General features: G+C 46.1%; 1 protein-coding gene across 3 annotated transcripts in view; it reads right to left on the bottom strand.

Annotated features, from left to right (window-relative positions):
- The window catches only part of LOC143775317 (acyl-coenzyme A thioesterase THEM4-like), a 494,072-nt gene that overhangs the window by 133,116 nt on the left and 340,618 nt on the right, over window positions 1-20,338 (bottom strand). For all 3 annotated transcript variants that reach the window (XM_077263314.1, XM_077263313.1, XM_077263312.1), the window contains exons 2-3: window positions 14,349-14,460; window positions 14,122-14,278 (exon numbers count right to left, since the gene is read on the bottom strand). In XM_077263314.1, the coding sequence (XP_077119429.1) occupies window positions 14,122-14,278; window positions 14,349-14,447 (256 nt within the window). In that variant the 5' untranslated portion in view covers window positions 14,448-14,460. The remainder of the gene's footprint in view (window positions 1-14,121; window positions 14,279-14,348; window positions 14,461-20,338) is intronic.

Raw genomic sequence — 20,338 nt, 5'->3', positions numbered from 1 at the left:
GTGGTAATGTGGTGGGGGGGCGGGATTGTGTGTGGTAATGTGGTGGGGGGGCGGGATTGTGTGTGGTAATGTGGTGGGGGGGCGGGATTGTGTGTGGTAATGTGTTGGGGGGGCGGGATTGTGTGTGGTAATGTGTTGGGGGGGCCGGATTGTGTGTGGTAATGTGGTGGGGGGGCGGGATTATGTGTGGTAATGTGGTGGGGGGCGGGATTATGTGTGGTAATGTGGTGGGGGGATTATGTGTGGTAATGTGGTGGGGGGGCGGGATTATGTGTGGTAATGTGGTGGGGGGGCGGGATTGTGTGTGGTAATGTGGTGGGGGGGCGGGATTGTGTGTGGTAATGTGGTGGGGGGGCGGGATTGTGTGTGGTAATGTGGTGGGGGCAGTAGCATAGCTACTGGGGGGGCAGAGGGGGCCATTGCCCCGGGCCCAGTCACCTGAAGGGGCCCTCCGGGAGATCCACTGCTGAGTCTGAGGTGTCAGGGAGAGAGCAGCATAATGCCGGCTGCAGAGCCAGCCTCCCTCCCTGCAGAGTGCAATGTGGCCTCACCCAAGGAGGTGGCAGCAGCAGTTACTTTCTGGCTGTGCAGTGTGTGCACGCTTGGTTTGGCTGAGGCATGCTGGGTCCTAGTGCCCTCCTTGTATCTATCTGGACACTTCCTGTTCCTCCTCACTGTCTGCCTGAAAGCTTCATCAGTAAGTGGGGGTGGAATTTATTAGAGTAATTCGATTTAGGCATATCATGGTCACTGTGGGGGTGAATGTGAGAGGATTGTGGTATTGTGGGGGCTGAAGTGGAGAGGAGGACAGGGCACTGTGGGGTAAATGTGAAACAATGTGGGTTATTGTGGGTGTGCAGGGGGACTGGGCACTGTGGGGGTGAATGAGAGAGGATGGTGGTATTGTGGGAGGGGGACAGGGTACTGGGGGTGAATGGGAGAGTTTGAGGGTATTGTGATGGCTGACGTGGGTGAGGGGGCACTGGGGGGCCGATTATTATTATACTGTTTAATGTTATGAGATATTCACTCCATCATATGTGAGGGTATGTGTCCTCGAGGTGTATTGGCAGCGCTTTGGACGCAGCAGATACCCCACTCTGCCCAAAGCGCTGCCCGTTGTTGTACGCGCGGTGATTCCGCATATACTCTTTGTACACAGGTGGAATCAGCGCATCCTATTCATAGACTGTTTTATTTATCTTGTGGAGACGGAGCATCTCCACAAGATAAATAGACACGCTGCTGTCTAGAAAAACGAGTCACATGTCCGGTTACGCAAGTCTGTATCCTGCGTCTATGTACGCATACTGGAGATGGGATTTCATAAAATCCCCTCCACTATGCTGTAACATCTGGAAACTACAGTTTGGAAGCTGCGGATGCACACAGCGTCCAATCCCCAGCAAAAACCCAAGCAATACGTCCCTTGGAAACATACCCTAATAGTTGCTGTCTTTGGGGCTGGAGATGGGGAGGTCGGGGGCTTTTTATTATTGCGAGCTGGGTCTTTTATAAGTATTAGTTAAACAAGCATAGCAAAGAAGGTTAATATTACTATAACAAGGATAAGTATTAACATAAGGGCGCAGACAGACACTGTATAACTCATACGACGATCACATTGCAATCCTCGGACTGGCCCTGACACCTCTCCTGACATAAGCTTGACAGCGTTATAGATTACTATGCAACTGTCAGCCTCAGGTCAGGAGAGCCGACGGTCAGTCCGAGGATTGCGATGCGATCCTTGCATGAGAAATATGTCCGTCTGTCTGCCCCCTAACAAGTATAACAATACAGTAACGACGGGCTGCATTCTATGTTATAAGAATAAATTGCTTATAATTAAATTATTAAAGGGAACCTGTCACCCTCCCCAGGGCCTAGTAAGGTAATAGAGCCAGCCACCTTCAGCAGCACTAATGCTGCATTCTGTGAAGGTGGCTCTTATGTTTTTGATCCCTAATAATGCTGAAATATTCACTTGTATAAATTGCGTGCCATAACTGTATTGAGTCTGTGGGGTACGTCTTTTGTCCCCGGACACAACCACCTCCCAGCCGTCCATCATCCCACCGGGCGCCGATGCCTGGGCTGGGCTCTCATTTTTCTGGCATGGGCCGTGTGCGCTGCCCTGGAACTCACATCAGCTGATGTACTGATATCGCGCCTGCGTGTAGCGGAGGACCAAGATCCCGCCCCGCAGTGTGTTATGATTTATTCACACTGCGGGGCTGGGAATCTGGCGCTGTGTGCAGGCGCGATCTACTTACATCACTTGATATAAGTTCCATGGCAGCGAGCACTGCCCATGCCCGAGCAATAATTGCAGAGCGCCGGTGACACCACAAGACAGAAAGGAGGCGGTGCTCGGTGGGATGATGGACGGCTGCGAGGCGGCTGAGTCAGGGGGAGAAAACGTACCCTCCAGACTTAATACAGGTATGGCGCACAATTTATAAAAGTGAATATTTCAGCGTTATTAGGGATAAAAAACATAAGAGCCACCTTCACAGAATGCAGCCTTAGTGCTGAAGAAGGTGGCTCTTTTACCTTAATAGGCCCTGGGGGGGTGACAGGTTCCCTTTTATTAAAGGCTTGGGATAATTGTCTGCAGTCACTCTACAGACTGCCAAATCATGATGGGGTGCACCTGCCGTCATGAGACCCCAAGACCACTGGTGTGATCAGGCGGTCATGCGACCACGTTTGCTATTTGCAAACAAATTTGACTTCTCTCAATAGAAGAAAATCGTCATCAGCGATGCTCTCATCAGCGATGCTGGGGCCATTATTACTGCACATAGGGGGACTCCTAAATATTAAGTAGGCACTTGCGAAGCATTGAAGCCTAACTACTGGGTGGCAGATAGTGCTGTACCGGCTGTCAGTCTGTCCCGGGGCATCAGTTACAGCCGCCACTCTCTATACACAGAGCGGTGACTGAAAAATGTTGAAGTAATAGTATACACAGTTTGTCAGTCTGGGCCAGGTGGAAAAGATGGGAAAAGTAAATGGCTCCACCGGAAAGAACGTCCTCTGTAAGTCACCATCTATAACTGTACTGTGATCTCTCTATGTAATGCAGGACTGGTATCTACCACTATATGGTATTACCGTATGGCGGTAATATCAGTGCTGGTTATTGTATAGAGATTTATTTTCAATAACAGTGCGGTTATCTCCTGAGGTTCCCCTATACCCACCGTAGTTACAATCATGGTTACCTGGTTAAGGGCCACAGGTGGACACAGACAGAAAAGGGCCCATGTGCAAGAACAATATATGGGCCCTTTGCAGCCCAAGAACTTCTAAAAATACAAAATTGCACCTTATTTAGAGGTAACTCTTGGGCCCATGTGCTGCCACATAGTTTGCACTAATGATATGTCCGCCTGTTAGGGGCCCACTCACATGTTTCGCCCCCCCTGAGCTGGACCCCTAGCTACGCCTCTTTTTATGTGTGGTAATGTGGTGGGGGGGCGGGATTATGTGTGGTGATGTGGTGAGGTGGCGGGATTGTGTGTGGTAATGTGGTGGGGGGGCGGGATTATGTGTGGTAATGTGGTGTGTATATATATATATATATACTGTATATATATATATATATATATATATATATATATATATATATATATATATATATCACACACATACACACACATTATATACATACATATATATATATACACATTATATATATAAGGTACAGACCAAAAGTTTGGACACATCTCATTTAAAGATTTTTTTGTATTTTCATGACTATGAAAATTGTACATTAACACTGAAGGCATCAAAACTATGAATTAATACATGTGGAATTATATACTTAACAAAAAAATGGTCATCCAACAATCTTGAAGGAGTTCCCAGAGATGCTTAGCACTTGTTGGCCCTTTTGCCTTCACTCTGCGGTCCAGCTCACCCCAAACCATCTCGATTGGGTTCTGGTCTGGTGACTGTGGAGGCCAGGTCATCTGGTGTAGCACCCCATCACTCTCCTTCATGTTCAAAATAGCCCTTACAGAGCCTGGAGGTGTGTTTGGGGTCATTGTCCTGTTGAAAAAGAAATGATGTTCCAACTAAACGCAAACCAGATGGAATAGCATGCTGCTGCAAGATGCTGTGGTAGCCATGCTGGTTCAGTATGCCTTCAATTTTGAATAAATCCCCTACAGTGTCAACAGCAAAGCACCCCCACACAATCATACCTCCTCCTCCATGCTTCACTGTGGGAACCAGGCATGTAGAGTCCATCCGTTCACCTTTTCTGTGTTGCACAAAGACACGGTGGTTGGAACCAAAGATCTCAAATTTGGACTCATCAGACCAAAGCACAGATTTCCACTGGTCTAATGTCCATTCCTTGTGTTCTTTAGCCCAGACAAGTCTCTTCTGCTTGTTGCCTGTCCTTAGCAGTGGTTTCCTAGCAGCTATTTTACCATGAAGGCCTGCTGCACAAAGTCTCCTCTTAACAGTTGTTGTAGAGATGTGTCTGCTGCTGGAACTCTGTGTGGCATTGACCTGGTCTCTAATCTGAGCTGCTGTTAACCTGCAATTTCTGAGGCTGGTGACTCGGATAAACTTATCTTCAGAAGCAGAGGTGACTCTTGGTCTTCCTTTCCTGGGGCGGTCCTCATGTGAGCCAGTTTCTTTGTATTGCTTGATGGTTTTTGCAACTGCACTAGGGGACACTTTCAAAGTTTTCCCAATTTTTCGGACTGACTGACCTTCATTTCTTAAAGGGAATCTGTCACCCCGGTTTTTCATTCGGAGATAAAAATACCGCTACATAGGGCATGAGCTGTGCTTTACAGAAGTGTTTATTTTCTACCCTGATTCCCCACCTAAGCTGCCGAAATTACTTACCAAAGTCGCCGTTTTCGCTTGTCAATCATGCTGGTCTGGTCATATGGGCGTGGTGACAAAGCTGTTTCTTCCCCCAGATCTTGCTTAGGTTTCCGTTGGTGGCGTAGTGGTTTGCGACTGCGCAGGTGACGAAAAACAGCGTGATCTGCGCTATATCCCTGGTGATCGGTGGGGTCGGCCATCTTCCTGTGGCCGCGCGTGCGCAGTTGGAGCGCTCTGCTGCCCGGGGCTTCAGGAAAATGGCCGCGGGCTGCCGCGCGTGCGCAGATGGAGATCGCGGCGGCCATTTTCCTGAAGCAGAGTTCGCATCTCGGTAGCCGAGACCCCAAAGAACATGATCGGGGTCGGTTTCTACCGACCCCTGTTTTGCGATCGCCGGTAATTAACTGTTTACCGGCGGCCGCAAAAAAACCAAAACAAAAATGTGTGATTCTCTGTCCTCTGATGTGATCGCACATCAGAGGACAGAGAAATAGGGGGATTCGGGGACCCTGTTATACTTACCGGTGTCCCTGGGTCCTCCTGCGTCCCCTCCTGCCCGCCGGCTTCTTCATCTGGTAAGAAAATGGCGGGCGCATGCGCAGTGCGCCCGCCATGATCTGCCGGCCGGCAGCTAGAGGAGTTGGGGCTAAATTTAGGGTTAGGGTTGGGGCTAAATTTAGGGTTAGGGTTGGGGCTAAATTTAGGGTTAGGGCTAGGGTTAGGGCTAAAGTTAGGGTTGGGGCTAAAGTTAGGGCTAGGGTTAGGGTTGGGGCTAAATTTAGGGTTAGGGCTAGGGCTAGAGTTAGGGGTAGAGTTGGGGCTAAAGTTAGGGTTTGTATTAGGGTTAGGGTTGGCATTAGTGTTACGTTTGGGATTAGGGTTAGGCTTGGGATTAGGGTTAAGGTTAGGGTTGGGATTAGGGTTAGGAGTGTATTAGGATTAGGGTTGAGAATAGGATTAGGGGTGTTTTGGATTTAGGGTTTTGATTAGAGTTATGGTTAGGGTTGTTTTGGGGTTAGGGTTGTGATTATCGTTAGGGTTGTGATTAGGATTATGGATCGGGTTGGGATTAGGGTTAGGGGTGTGTTGGGGTTAGGGTTGGAGTTAGAATTGGGGGGTTTCCACTGTTTAGGTACATCAGGTAGTCTCCAAACACGAAAGCCAATTTTGACCTCAAAAAGTCAAATGGTGCTCCCTCCCTTCTGAGCTCTGCCGTGCGCCCAAACAGTGGTTTACTCCCACATATGGGGCATCAGAGTACTCGGGATAAATTGGACAACAACTTTTGGGGTCCAATTTCTCCTGTTACCCTTGTGAAAATAAAAACTTGGGGGCTAAAAAAATCTTTTTTGTGGAAAAAAAAATATTTTTTATTTTCACGACTCTGCATTATAAACTTCTGTGAAGCACTTGGGCATTCCAAGTTCTCACCACACATCTAGATAAGTTCCGTGGGGGGTCTAGTTTCCAAAATGGGGTCACTTGTGGGGGGTTTCTACTGTTTAGGTACATCAGGGGCTCTGCAAACGCAACATAAAGCCTGCAGACCATTCTATCAAAGTCTGCATTCCAAAACGGCGCTCCTTCCCTTCCGAGCTCTGCCGTGCGCCCAAACAGTGGTCCCCCCCACACATGGGGTACCAGCATACTCAGGACAAATTGGACAACAACTTTTGGGGTCCAATTTCTCTTGTTACCCTTGTGAAAGTAAAAATTTACCCTTGTGAAAGTAAAAATTTGGGGGTGAAAAGATCATTTTTGTGGAAAAAATATGATTATTTTTATTTTCATGGCTCTACATTATAAACTTCTGTGAAGCAGTTGGGGGTTCATAGTGCTCACCACACATCTAGCTAAGGTCTTTGGGGGGTCTAGTTTCCAAAATGGGGTCACTTGCGGGGGCTTTCTACTGTTTAGGTACATCAGGAGCTCTGCAAATGCAACATGACGCCCGCAGACCATCCCATCAAAGTCTGCATTCCAAGCGGCGCTCCTTCCCTTCCGAGCCCCGATGGGTGCCCAAACAGTGCCCCCCCCCACAGATGAGGTATCAGCATACTCAAGACAAACTGGTCAACAGATTTTGGGGTCCAATGTCTCCTGTTACCCTTGAGAAAATAAAAAACTGCAGGCTAAAAAATCATTTTTAAGGAAAAAAAAGGATTTTTTATTTTCACGGCTCTACTTTATAAATTTTCTGTGATGCACTTGGGGGTTTAAAGTGCTTACCACACATCTAGGTAAGTTCCTTAAGGGGTCTAGCTTCCAAAATGGTGTCACTTGTGGGGGCTTTCCACTGTTTAGGCACATCAGGGGCTCTCCAAACGCGACATGGCGTCCGATCTCAATTCCAGCCAATTCTACATTGAAAAAGTAAAATGGCACTCATTCTCTTCCAAGCTCTGCGGTGGGCCCAAATAGTGGTTTACCCCCACATATGGGGTATCGACGTACTCAGGAGAAATTCCACAACAACTTTTGTGGTCTAATTTCTCCTGTTACCCTTGTGAAAATAAGAATTTGTGGGCGAAAAATCATTTTTGTGTAAACAAATGCGATTTTTTATTTTCACGGCTCTACATTATAAAGTGAAGCACTTGGGGGTTCAAAGCAGGGTGGATAAAAATCAATGTTTTTTTAAAACAAAATAAAAAAAATCGGATTTTTTTGATTTAAATCGGATTTTTTTCAATAAACTGCTTTTTGAGGAAAATATTTTACCATCCAAAGGTTCTTCCATCATGAGATAAAGCTGAGTTGTTTAACTCAGTAGAATAAAGGCTGTATATGTGTAACATTCACAATGCCATGCTCTTCCAGAGGTTTCTGTAGGATTAGTGGGCAGTTTCTCTCCTATATTATCACAGACGCTCGCTTTACTTACGCAGTTCTCAAAACTGAATTTGACTCCGCAGAGGTCCCAGCCTCTTCTTCACGGCAAAAATGTTACAACATGAACAGAGTTGAGAAAAAGACCTTAATCCTATTGTTCTACAAACCTATGAATACAGAATCAACCCCTTCAGTGCCAAGTCCAAGAAGTTAGACAATATGTTTCTGATTGTTTGGAGTGGAATTGATCTGCACAACACAAGAAGAATGTGAATCTAAGTGTGAGGAGGAGGAAGGGCAAGCAGACAAGAAAATGAAAGTGAAACTTTGAGCACAATACTGCAGCATAGCCACAGACAGACAAGTCTGGATCTGTTTGTGTGTACGATACGATCTGAGGTTTATTACATTCTTTCCTTATAATGACAGCAGGCCGTAAAAGAGACCCAGTTTGGGAATATTTTAATGAAGCTCCTTCGCCTATCGGTAAGGCAGGCATGCGTGCAAAATGCAAACAATGCAACAAAGAGATGCAAGGCCTGGTGGCGCGAATGAGGCAACATCATGAGAAGTGCGGTGATGAAGATGACCAAAGAAACACTTCTGAACAGGCAGGATCTTCAGGTTGGTAAACATTTTTATTGAATCCTATTTCTAAAGACTGAACTGTCATGTGTGAGAAAAATTATATTTCTTATTATTACTGCATGTTACTGTCATTTGGTACAGTTATGAAGAAAAACAAATATTCCTTTTGGGGCAGGGGCAGTGATGTGTTGTGTACAATAAGCAGAAATTGTATAAACAATAAAATAACAGCATTGACTTTTTTTTGTTTAGGGTAATTCATGGATTCTGGAAACTATCCACCTCCAAGATCACCATCATCCTGTTCTACAGTTTCAGAGTTATCCATCCAGGATAGTGCTTCATTAGCAGCAGCATCATCATCAGACACCCACAGCCACATATCACCATCACCCAAAAGGAAGAAAAAACCTTTACCTCCTGGAACCACCATAGATAGGTTTGTGATAAGAACTAGCAGATTAGAAAAAGAGTTGATTGATGAAAAAATTGCCCAGTTTATTTATGCAACGAACTCTTCTTTCCGTCTGACTGAGAACCCACATTTCATTAATATGGTTCAGTCACTGAGACCAGGATACAGTCCACCCAGCAGAGCTGATGTTGCAGGGAAACTGCTGGATCAAGTGTATGACAGAGAAATGGAGCAATGTGCAACAGCTCAGGAGGGTAAAATTGTTAACCTAAGTATTGATGGGTGGAGTAATGTCCACAATGATCCTATTGTATGTGCTTGTATAACAACAGAAGAAGGTAAAGTCTTCCTTGCACAAACAACTGATACGTCAGGAAATGCACACACAGCAGAATACTTACAAGAAGTGGCAGTAAAAGCTATAACGACATGTGAACAAAAATTCAAATGTCTAGTACGCAGTTTGGTCACTGACAATACTGCAAACGTATCCAAGATGAGAAGAGATTTAGAAGAGCAGGGAGGGAATACAAAGCTGTTAATAACATATGGTTGCAGTGCTCATTTGCTGCACCTCTTAGCCAAAGACTTAAGTGTTCCAGAAATAAAGGCTAATGTTGTTGAAATTGCTAAATACTTCCGTAATAATCATTTTGCTGCAGCAGCTCTGAAAAGGATGGGTGGAACCAAGCTAACGCTCCCACAAGATGTTAGATGGAACTCTGTGGTGGACTGTTTTGAGCAGTATATCAAAAACTGGCCTATTCTGATGACACTTTGTGAAGAAAATCGAGATAAAATAGATGGCACTGTCACGGCCAAAATCCTCAACATTGGGCTTAAGAGAAATGTTGAACATATGCTGAGCTTCCTGAAACCCATCTCTCAAGCTTTAAACAAAATACAGAAAAATAGCTGTTTTATTGCGGATGCTGTTGAAATTTGGAAGGAACTGAGTGAACACTTAAAAACAGAACTACACATGGACAGAATTAAATTACAAGCAGTAAACAAACGAATGGGACAAGCACTGACTCCAGCTCATTTTTTGGCAAATATTGTCAATATCCAATATCAGGGTCAAAACCTAAGTGCTGAGGAAGAGGAGTTAGCTATGACATGGGTATCCAGCAATCATCCATCTTTAATGCCAACTATAATAAACTTCAGAGCTAAGGGGGAACCATTCAAGAAATATATGTTTGCTGAAGATATTTTAAGGAAGGTCACACCAGTAAACTGGTGGAAGTCACTTAAGCGCTTGGATTTAGAGACTGTTCAAGTAATGATTTCACTTTTAACAGCAGTAGCTTCTTCTGCAGGCGTTGAAAGAATATTCTCTTCCTTTGGACTCATTCATTCTAAATTGAGAAATCGGTTGGGACCCAATAAAGCAGGAAAGCTTGTTTTTCTTTTCCAGATTATGAATAGGAACAAAGAAGAAGATGATGATGAAGATGACGACAAGTGAGCTACAGAGGACAGCAGGGACAGTAGTATTTAAGTTTTTCATGTGTCGGCTGGGCTGACAGTCTAAGTTTCTTAAAATATATATATATTTTGTTTAGCCAAATTAGTTAACAAACATGGATGTTTGTTTAAGCAAATAACTTATGCTGTAATGTTGTTATTGTTTCAGTTGAATAAATCTATTTAAATTGTTATTAAGGTCAGGATTATTTTTCTCCTTCCTAAGTACAACAGAACAGTGGTGTCCAAATATGAATGATTAACCCATTAAACTGGGGAGAAAAAAGTAATATAAAAAGTGATTCTAAAAATCTTCATCTACTTGCATGTTAAAGTAGCAAGAACTAGTTTAGGTAGAAACTTTGATTTAAATCACTGATTTAAATCAAGCCTTACTGACTAGTGATTTAAATCGTGATTTAAATCGTGATTTAAATCAGTTAGATTTAAATCAAATCCACCCTGGTTCAAAGTGATCAAGACACATCTAAATAAGTTCCTTAAGGGGTCTAGTTTACAAAATGGGGTCACTTGTGGGGGGTTTCCACTGTTTAGGCACATCAGGGGCTCTCTAAACGTGACATGGCGTCCGATCTCAATTCCAGCCAATTCTGCATTGAAAAAGTCAAACGGCGCTCGCTCTCTTCCAAGCTCTGCGGTGCGCCCAAACAGTGGTTTACCCCACATATGGGGTATCGGTGTATTCAGGAGAAATTGCACAACAAAATATATGGTTAAATTTCTGTTTCTACACTTGTGAAAATAAAAAAAAATGGTTCTGAAGTAAAACGTTTGCAAAAAAAAGTTAAATGTTCATTTTTTCCTTCCACATTGTTTCAGTTCCTGTGAAGCACGTAAAGGGTTAATAAACTTCTTGAATGTGGTTTTGAGCACCTTGAGGGGTGCAGTTTTTAGAATGGTGTCACACTTTGTTATTTTCTATCATAACAAACATCCACCTCATAAAGTGACAGTGGTCAGAATTGTAAAAATTGGCTCGGTCATTAAGTACTAAGGCTAGGTTCACATTGCGTTAGGGCAATCCGTTTAGCGCTAACGTAATGTATTTGTAGGGGCCGCGTTAACGTCCCCGCTCTCGCAGATCCCCGATCTGCAAGAGCGGGGAACGGACCTCGGGCGCGCCGCGGACGCTGCAAGCAGCGTCCGAGGCGCGTCACAAGAGAACGGCGCATCGCTAGCGCGAGCCGAAAAAGGCATGCGCTAGCAATGCGTTTCAGGCAGGAACAACATTGCTATCAATGAGTGCGCTAACGGACCCGTTGCACGGCGTTAATTGCGACATTTTCGCCGTGCAACGCTGTCCGTTAGCGATCACCCAATAACGCAATGTGAACCTAGCCTAAATTGGCTCTGTCACTAAGGGGTTAAGCATATAATTCCACATGTGTATATATAATCAATTCAGAGAAGCTTTACAGGACCAAATAAACATTGGTTTTACCAAAGCACATGTACAGGTAGGGAGTAGGGACTGTGGGGATCATTGGTGGAGACTGTGGGAGCCATGGATGGGGTACAGGGTGGGGGTAAGTTAGTCCATGGCATATCATGGTTGTCTTTCTCGCAGTCTATGGCACACGTTCACATACATGAAGTCATGAAAACAGAGAAAAATCTGCTCTGTACTATATATATATATATATATATATATATATATATATATATATATATATTATAATTATATATATATATATATATATATATATATAGTACAGCGCCAGTACCTGGCATGTGGTGTACAGTGATGTGTGTGTGTGTGTGTGTGTGTGTGTGTGTGTGTGTGTGTGTGTGTGTGTGTTTATATATATATATATATATATATATATATATATATATATATATATATATATATATATATATATATATATATATATATATATATATATATATATATATAGCATCGTGATTACTCGCTAATCCCGCCCCCTGCACAGTAGCTCCGCCCCCCACCACATCACCACACATAATCCCGCCACCCCACCACATTACCACACAATCCACACCACATCACCACACACAATCATGCCCCCCACCACTTCACCACACACAATCCCGCCCCCCACCACATCACCACACATAATCCCGCCCCCCACCACACATAATCCCGCCCCCAACACATCACCACACATAATCCCACCCCCCACATCACCACACAATCCCACCCCCCCACCACATCACCACTCATAATCCCGCCCCCCCACCACATTACCACACAATCCACACCACATCACCACACACAATCATGCCCCCCACCACAGATAATCCCGCCCCCTGCACAGTAGCTCCGCCCCCACCACATCACCACACATAATCCCGCCACCACCACCACACATAATCCCGCCCCCCACCACATCGCCACACAATCCCGCCCCCAACACATCACCACACATAATCCCGCGCCCCCAACACATCACCACACACAATCCCGCCCCCCCACATCACCACACATAATCCCGCCCCCCACATCATCACAAATAATCCCGCCCCCCACATCATCACAAATAATCCCGCCCCCCCACATCACCACACAATCCCGCCCCCTCAACACATCACCACACACAATCCAGCCCCCCCACCACATCACCACACACAATCCCACCCCCCCACATCACCACACATAATCCCGCCCCCCCACATCACCACACACAATCCCGCCCCCCACCACATCACCACACATAATCCCGCCCCCCCATCACATCACCACACACAATCCCGTCCCCAACCACATCACCACACATAATCCCGCCCCCCACCACCACACATAATCCCGCCCCCCACCACATCACCACACATAATCCCACCCCCCACCACATCACCACACAATCCCACCCCCCCACCACATCACCACACAATCCCGCCCCCTCAACACATCACCACACACAATCCAGCCCCCCCACCACATCACCACACACAATCCCACCCCCCCACATCACCACACATAATCCCGCCCCCCCACATCACCACACACAATCCCGCCCCCCACCACATCACCACACATAATCCCGCCCCCCCATCACATCACCACACACAATCCCGTCCCCAACCACATCACCACACATAATCCCGCCCCCCACCACCACACATAATCCCGCCCCCCACCACATCACCACACATAATCCCACCCCCCACCACATCACCACACAATCCCACCCCCCCACCACATCACCACTCATAATCCCGCCCCCCACCACATCACCACACATAATCCTGCCCCCAACACATCACCACACATAATCCCGCCCCCAACACATCACCACACACAATCCCGCCCCCCCACCACATCACCACACAATCCCGCCCCCCCACCACATCACCACACATAATCCTGCCCCCAACACATCACCACACACAATCCCGCCCCCCCACATCACCACACATAATCCCGCCCCCCACATCATCACAAATAATCCCGCCCCCCCACATCACCACACAATCCCGCCCCCTCAACACATCACCACACACAATCCCGCCCCCCCACCACATCACCACACACAATCCCGCCCCCCCACATCACCACACATAATCCCGCCCCCCACATCACCACACACAATCCCGCCCCCCACCACATCACCACACATAATCCGGCCCCCCAACACATCACCACACATAATCCCGCCCCCCATCACATCACCACACATAATCCCACCCCCCACCACATTACCACCCGCCCCCCCATGTATTATTAGTATTAGTCAGATTTTTAATGATTATTATTGTTATTAACTTTATTTTAAGTTAATTTACCACCTGCGTAAGCGCTATTGAATGTTGTCATTATTTACTTTAGTTTAATCACCAGTAGCATTAATTAGATAGCAATGAGCGTGCCGAGCGTTAGCTGGCTGGAAACAGCTAGTGTATATATATATATATATATATATATATATATATATATATATATATATATATAGATATAGATATATATGGCACAGGGCCAATACCTGCTATGTGGTGCACTGTGCTGTTATAGGACGGGATCCTCCTCCATGTTCCACTGCCACTCAGCTCCTCATACCTCCTGTAGAGGGCACGGGTGTCCGGGCTCCACGCCTCGTTCGGGAGGCCATAGTCTCGTTTTTGAGGAGATGATGGACAGACCTGCAACACAGGACACAGAAATCACCTTATGTCCAGTAATAGCCGCAGCAAACAGGAAGTAACTACTTACCGAAAACCATCGCAGAGTGGAGGGGCTAGTGTGCGACTGGAAAGTCAGGTGACCAAAGACCCCACGTCCACGGAGCAAGCAGGTGCGGATGGGAAGCATGATCAGCAGCAAGCTGGAGGTAGAAAAAACAGCAATAACAGGACCGCCACTACAATAGTCAGACGTGTGGGGGGGTGCTTACACTATTCTGGGGTGGGTGTCACCAAAGGTGAGAGGTGTGGGGCTGCGGGGCCCCTGCTCTCCTGGGATGTAGGTGGCTGAGGGGCCCCTGCTCTCCTGAGATGTAGGTGGCCGAGGGGCCCAGCTCTCCCGGAATGTAGGTGGCCGAGGGGCCCCTGTTCTCCCGGGATGTATGTGGCCGAGGGGCCCCTGCTCTCCCAGGATGTACAGTGCCTTGCGAAAGTATTCGGCCCCTGGAACTTTTCAACCTTTTCCCACATATCATGCTTCAAACATAAAGATACAAATGTAAATTTTTGGTGAAGAATCAACAACAAGTGGAACACAATTGTGAAGTTGAACGAAATTTATTGGTTATTTTACATTTTTGTGGAAATTCAAAAACTGAAAAGTGGGGTGTGCAATATTATTCGGCCCCTTTAACTTAATACTTTGTTGCGCCACCTTTTGTTGCGAATACAGCTGCAAGTCGCTTGGCGTATGTCTCTATCAGTTTTGTACATCGAGAGACTGAAATTCTTGCCCATTCTTCCTTGGCAAACAGCTCGAGCTCAGTGAGGTTTGATGGAGATCGTTTGTGAACAGCAGTTTTCAGCTCTTTCCACAGATTCTCGATTGGATTGAGGTCTGGACTCTGACTAGGCCATTCTAACACCTGGATACATTTATTTGTGAACCATTCCACTGTAGATTTTGCTTTATGTTTGGGATCATTGTCTTGTTGGAAGACAAATCCCCATCCCAGTCTCAGGTCTTTTGTTGACTCAAACAGGTTTTCTTCAAGAATGGTCCTGTATTTGGCTCCATCCATCCTTCCATCAATTTTAACCATCTTCCCTGTCCCTGCTGAAAAAAGCAGGCCCAAACCATGATGCTGCCACCACCATGTTTGACAGTGGGGATGGTGTGTTCAGGATGTTGAGCTGTGTTGCCTTTACGCCAAACATATCGTTTGGCATTGTTGCCAAAAAGTTTGATTTTGGTTTCGTCTGACCAGAGCACCTTCTTCCACATGTTTGGTGTGTCTCCCAGGTGGCTTGTTGCAAACTTTAAACAACACTTTTTATGGATATCTTTGAGCAATGGCTTTCTTCTTGCCACTCTTCCATAAAGGCCAGATTTGTGCAGTGTACAACTGAATGTTGTCCTATGGACAGACCGTCCCACCTCAGCTGTAGATCTCTGAGGTTCATCCAGAGTGATCATGGGCCTCTTGGCTGCATCTCTGATCAGTCTTCTCCTTGTTTGAGATGAAAGTTTAGAGGGACGGCTGGGTCTTGGTAGATTTGCAGTGGTATGATACTCCTTCCATTTCAATATGATCGCTTGCACAGTGCTCCTTGGGATGTTTAAAGTTTTGGAAATCAATTTGTATGCAAATCTGGCTTTAAAGGGAAGCTGTCATCCCCAAAATCGATGGTGAGGTAAGCTCACCGTCATCAGTGGCTTATCTGCAGCAATCTGTAATGCTGTAGATAAGCCTCCGATGTTACCTGAAAGAGGTTAGATTATACTCACCCAGGGGCGTTCCCGCTGCGGTCCGGTCAAATAGGTGTTTCAGGTCCGCTCCGGCACCTCCTATCTTGATTCCATGACGTCCTCTTCTGGTCTTCACGCCGCGGCTCCGGCGCAGGCGTACTTTGTCTGCCCTGTTGAGGGCAGAGCAAAGTACTGCAGTGAGCAGGCGCCGGGCCTCTCTGACCTTTCCGGCGCCTGCGCACTGCAGTACTTTGCTCTGCCCTCAACAGGACAGACAAAGTACGCCTGCCCCGTAGCCGCGGCGTGAAAACCAGAAGAGGACGTCACGGAATGAAGATGGGAGGCGCCGGAGCGGACCTGAGATGCCCATCGGAGCGGGACCGCCCCTGGGTGAGTATAATCTAATGTCTTTTTCTCCTCTTTCAGGTAACATCGGCGGCTTATCTACACTTCTACAGCATTACAGAATGCTGTAGATAAGCCCCTGATGACGGTGAGCTTACCTCACCATCGGTTTTGGGGGTGACAGGTTCCCTTTAACCCCTTTACCCCCAAGGGTGGTTTGCACGTTAATGACCGGGCCAATTTTTACAATTCTGACCACTGTCCCTTTATGAGGTTATAACTCTGGAACGCTTCAACGGATCCTGATGATTCTGCTTTCTCGTGACATATTGTACTTCATGATAGTGGTAAAATTTCTTTGATATTACCTGCGTTTATTTGTGAAAAAAATGGAAATTTGGCGAAAATTTGGAAAATTACAACACCATTTTTTTTAGTGACCACATCTCATTTGAAGTCATTTTGAAGGGTCTATATGATGGAAAATACCCAAGTGTGACACCATTCTAAAAACTGCACCCATCAAGGTGCTCAAAACCACATTCAAGAAGTTTACTAACCCTTCAGAATTTACAGAAAAAATTTACTTCAGCTCCAATTTGTTTTATTTTCCCAAGGGTAAGAGAAGAAATTGGACTCCAAAAGTTGTTGTACAATTTGTCCTGAGTACGCTGATACCCCATATGTGGGGGTAAACCACTGTTTGGGCGCAAGGGAGAGCTCGGAAGGGAAGGAGAGCCATTTGACTTTTCAATGCAAAATTGACTAGAATTGAGATGGGACGCCATGTTGCGTTTGGAGAGCCCCTGATGTGCCTAAACATTGAAACCCCCCACAAGTGACACCATTTTGGAAAGTAGACCCCCTAAGGAACTCATCTAGATGTGTTGTGAGAGCTTTGAACCCCAAACTGTTTCACTACAGTTTATAACGCAGAGCTGTGAAAATAAAAATTATTTTTTTTCCCCCAGTTTTGTATTTTCCCAATGGTAACAGGAGAAATTGGACACCAAACATTGTTGTCCAATTTGTCCTGAGTACGCTGATACCCCTATGTGGGGGGGAACCACCGTTTGGGCGCATGGGAGAGCTTAAAAGGGAAGGAGCGACATTTGGAATGCAGACTTAGATGGAATGGTCTGCAGGCGTCACGTTGCATTTGCAGAGCCCCTAATGTACCTAAACCGTAGAAACCCCCCACAAGTGACCCCATATTGGAAACTAGGCCCCCCAAGGAACTTATCTAGATGTGTTGTGAGAACTTTGAACCCCCAAGTGTTTCACTACAGTTTATATCGCAGAGCCGTGAAAATAAAAAAAATATATATTTTTTTTTTTTACACAAAAATTATATTTTAGCCCCCAGTTTTGTATTTTCCCAAGGGTAACAGGAGAAATTGGACCCCAAAAGTTGTTGTCCAATGTGTCCTGAGTACGCTGATACCCCATATGTTGGGGTAAACCCCTGTTTGTGCGCACGGGAGAGCTCGGAAGGGAAGGAACACTGTTTTACTTTTTCAACGCAGAATTGGCTGGAATTGAGATGGGACGCAATGTCGCATTTGGAGAGCCCCTGATGTGCCTAAACAGTGGAAACCCCCAATTCTAACAAACCCTAATCCAAACACACCCCTAACCCTAATCTCAACTGTAACCCTAACCACACCCCTAACCCTGACACACCCCTAACCCTAATCCCAACCGTAAATGTAATCCAAACCCTAACCCCTAACTTTAGCCCCAACCCTAACCTTAGCCCCAACCCTAATTTTAGCCCTAACCCTAACCGTAGCCCTAACCCTAGCCCAAACCCTAGCCCTAACCCTAGCCCTAACCCTAGCCCTAACCCTAGCTCTGACCCTAGCCCTAACCCTAGCCCTAACCCTAGCTCTGACCCTAGCCCTAACCCTAACGGGAAAATGGAAATAAATACATTTTTTTAATTTTTCGTAACTAAGGGGGTGATGAAGGGGGGTTTCATTTACTATTTATAGCGGGTTTTCTAGTGGATTTTTGATTGGCAGCCGTCACACACTAAAAGACGCTTTTTATTGCAAAAAAATGTTTTTTGCGTTACCACATTTTGAGAGCTATAATTTTTCCATATTTTGGTCCAGAGTCATGTGAGGTCTTTTTGCGGGACGAGTTGACGTTTTTATTGGTAACATTTTCGGGCACATGACATTTTTTTGTCACTTTTTATTCTGATTTCTGTGAGGCAGAATGACCAAAAACCAGCTATTCATGAATTTCTTTTGGGGGAGGCGTTTATACCGTTCCGCGTTTGGTAAAATTGATAAAGCAGTTTTATTCGTCGGGTCAGTACGATTACAGCGATATCTCATTTATATCATTTTTTTAAGTTTTGGCGCTTTTATACGATAAAAACTATTTTATAGAAAAAATAATTATTTTTGCATCGCTTTATTCTGAAGACTATAACTTTTTTATTTTTTCGCTGATGATGATGTATGGTGGCTCGTTTTTTGCGGGACAAGATGGCGTTTTCAGCGGTACCATGGTTATTTATTTCCATCTTTTTGATCGGCGGTATGATAATAAAGCGTTATTTTTTGCCTCTTTTTTTTTTTTGCCGGTGTTCACTGAAGGGGTTAACTAGCGGGACAGTTTTATAGGTCGGGTCGTTACGGACGCGGCGATACTAAATATGTGTACTTTTATTGTTTTTTTTTTTATTATTTAGCTAAAGGAATGTATTTATTGGAACAATAAAATTTTTTTTTATTATTATTTATTTAGGATTTTTTATTTTTTTTTTACACGTGATTTTTTTTTTTACATTTTTACTTTGCCCCGGGGCGATCTGACGTGCACAGCAGGGAGGCTTCGGCTACTTTCACACTGGCGTTAACTGCAATACGTCGTAATGCGTCGTTTTGCCGAAAAAACGCATCCTGCAAAAGTGCTTGCAGGATGCGTTTTTTCTGCATTGACTAACATTAGCGACGCATTGACACACGTCGCAACCGTCGTGCGACGGTTGCGCCGTGTTGTGGCGGACCGTCGGGAGCAAACAACGTTACATGTAACGTTTTTTGCTCCCGACGGTCCGCTTTTTCCGACCGCGCATGCGCGGCCGGAACTCCGCCCCACCTCCCCGCACCTCACAATGGGGCAGCGGATGTGCTGGAAAAATGCATCCGCTGCCCCCGTTGTGCGGCGCAGAGAATGCTAGCGTCGGTAACAGAGCCCGACGCTAGTGTGAAAGTAGCCTGCCCGGCGCCTGTGACGTTACCTCCCTGCAGGACCTGGATGCAGCCCTGCGGCCATTTTGGATCCGGGGACTGCAGGGAGGAGACGCTCGGTACAAGGTGAGAACATCACCTTGTACCGATCGTCTCAGGGAAGCACGCAGGGAGCCCCCTCCCTGTGCGATGCTTCCCTGTACCGCCGATACACTGCGATCATGTTTGATCGCAGTGTGCCGGATGTTAATGTGCAGGGGGCGGTCCGTGACCGCTCCTGGCACATAGTGCCGGATGTCAGCTGCGATAGTCAGCTGACACCCGGCCACGCTCCCACCGTGAGCGCGGCCGATCGCGCTGGACGTACTATTCCGTCCTTTGGAATTAGGGCCCACCCCACATGGACGGAATAGTACGTCCAATGACAGAAAGGGGTTAAACTTCTCCACAACAGTATCACGGACCTGCCTGTTGTGTTCCTTGGTCTTCATGATGCTCTCTGTGCTTCAATCAGAGCCCTGAGACTATCACAGAGCAGATGCATTTATACGGAGACTTGATTACACACAGGTGGATTATATTTATCATCATTAGGCCTCTTTCACACTTGCGTCGTGTGACATACGTCGCAATCCGCCGTTTTGGGAAAAAAACGGATCCTGCAATCTGCCCGCATGATGCGGTTTTTTCCCATAGACTTTTATTGCCGACGGATTGCGATGTATGGCCACACGTCACGTCCGTCGTGCACTGGATTCGTCTGTATTTGACGGACCGTCG

The sequence above is a fragment of the Ranitomeya variabilis genome, chromosome 5, assembly GCF_051348905.1.
Source record: "Ranitomeya variabilis isolate aRanVar5 chromosome 5, aRanVar5.hap1, whole genome shotgun sequence".
Lineage (NCBI taxonomy): Eukaryota > Metazoa > Chordata > Amphibia > Anura > Dendrobatidae > Ranitomeya > Ranitomeya variabilis.
The sequence above is the reverse complement of the archived record's forward strand: the minus strand, read 5'-3'. Positions and strand labels throughout refer to the sequence as shown.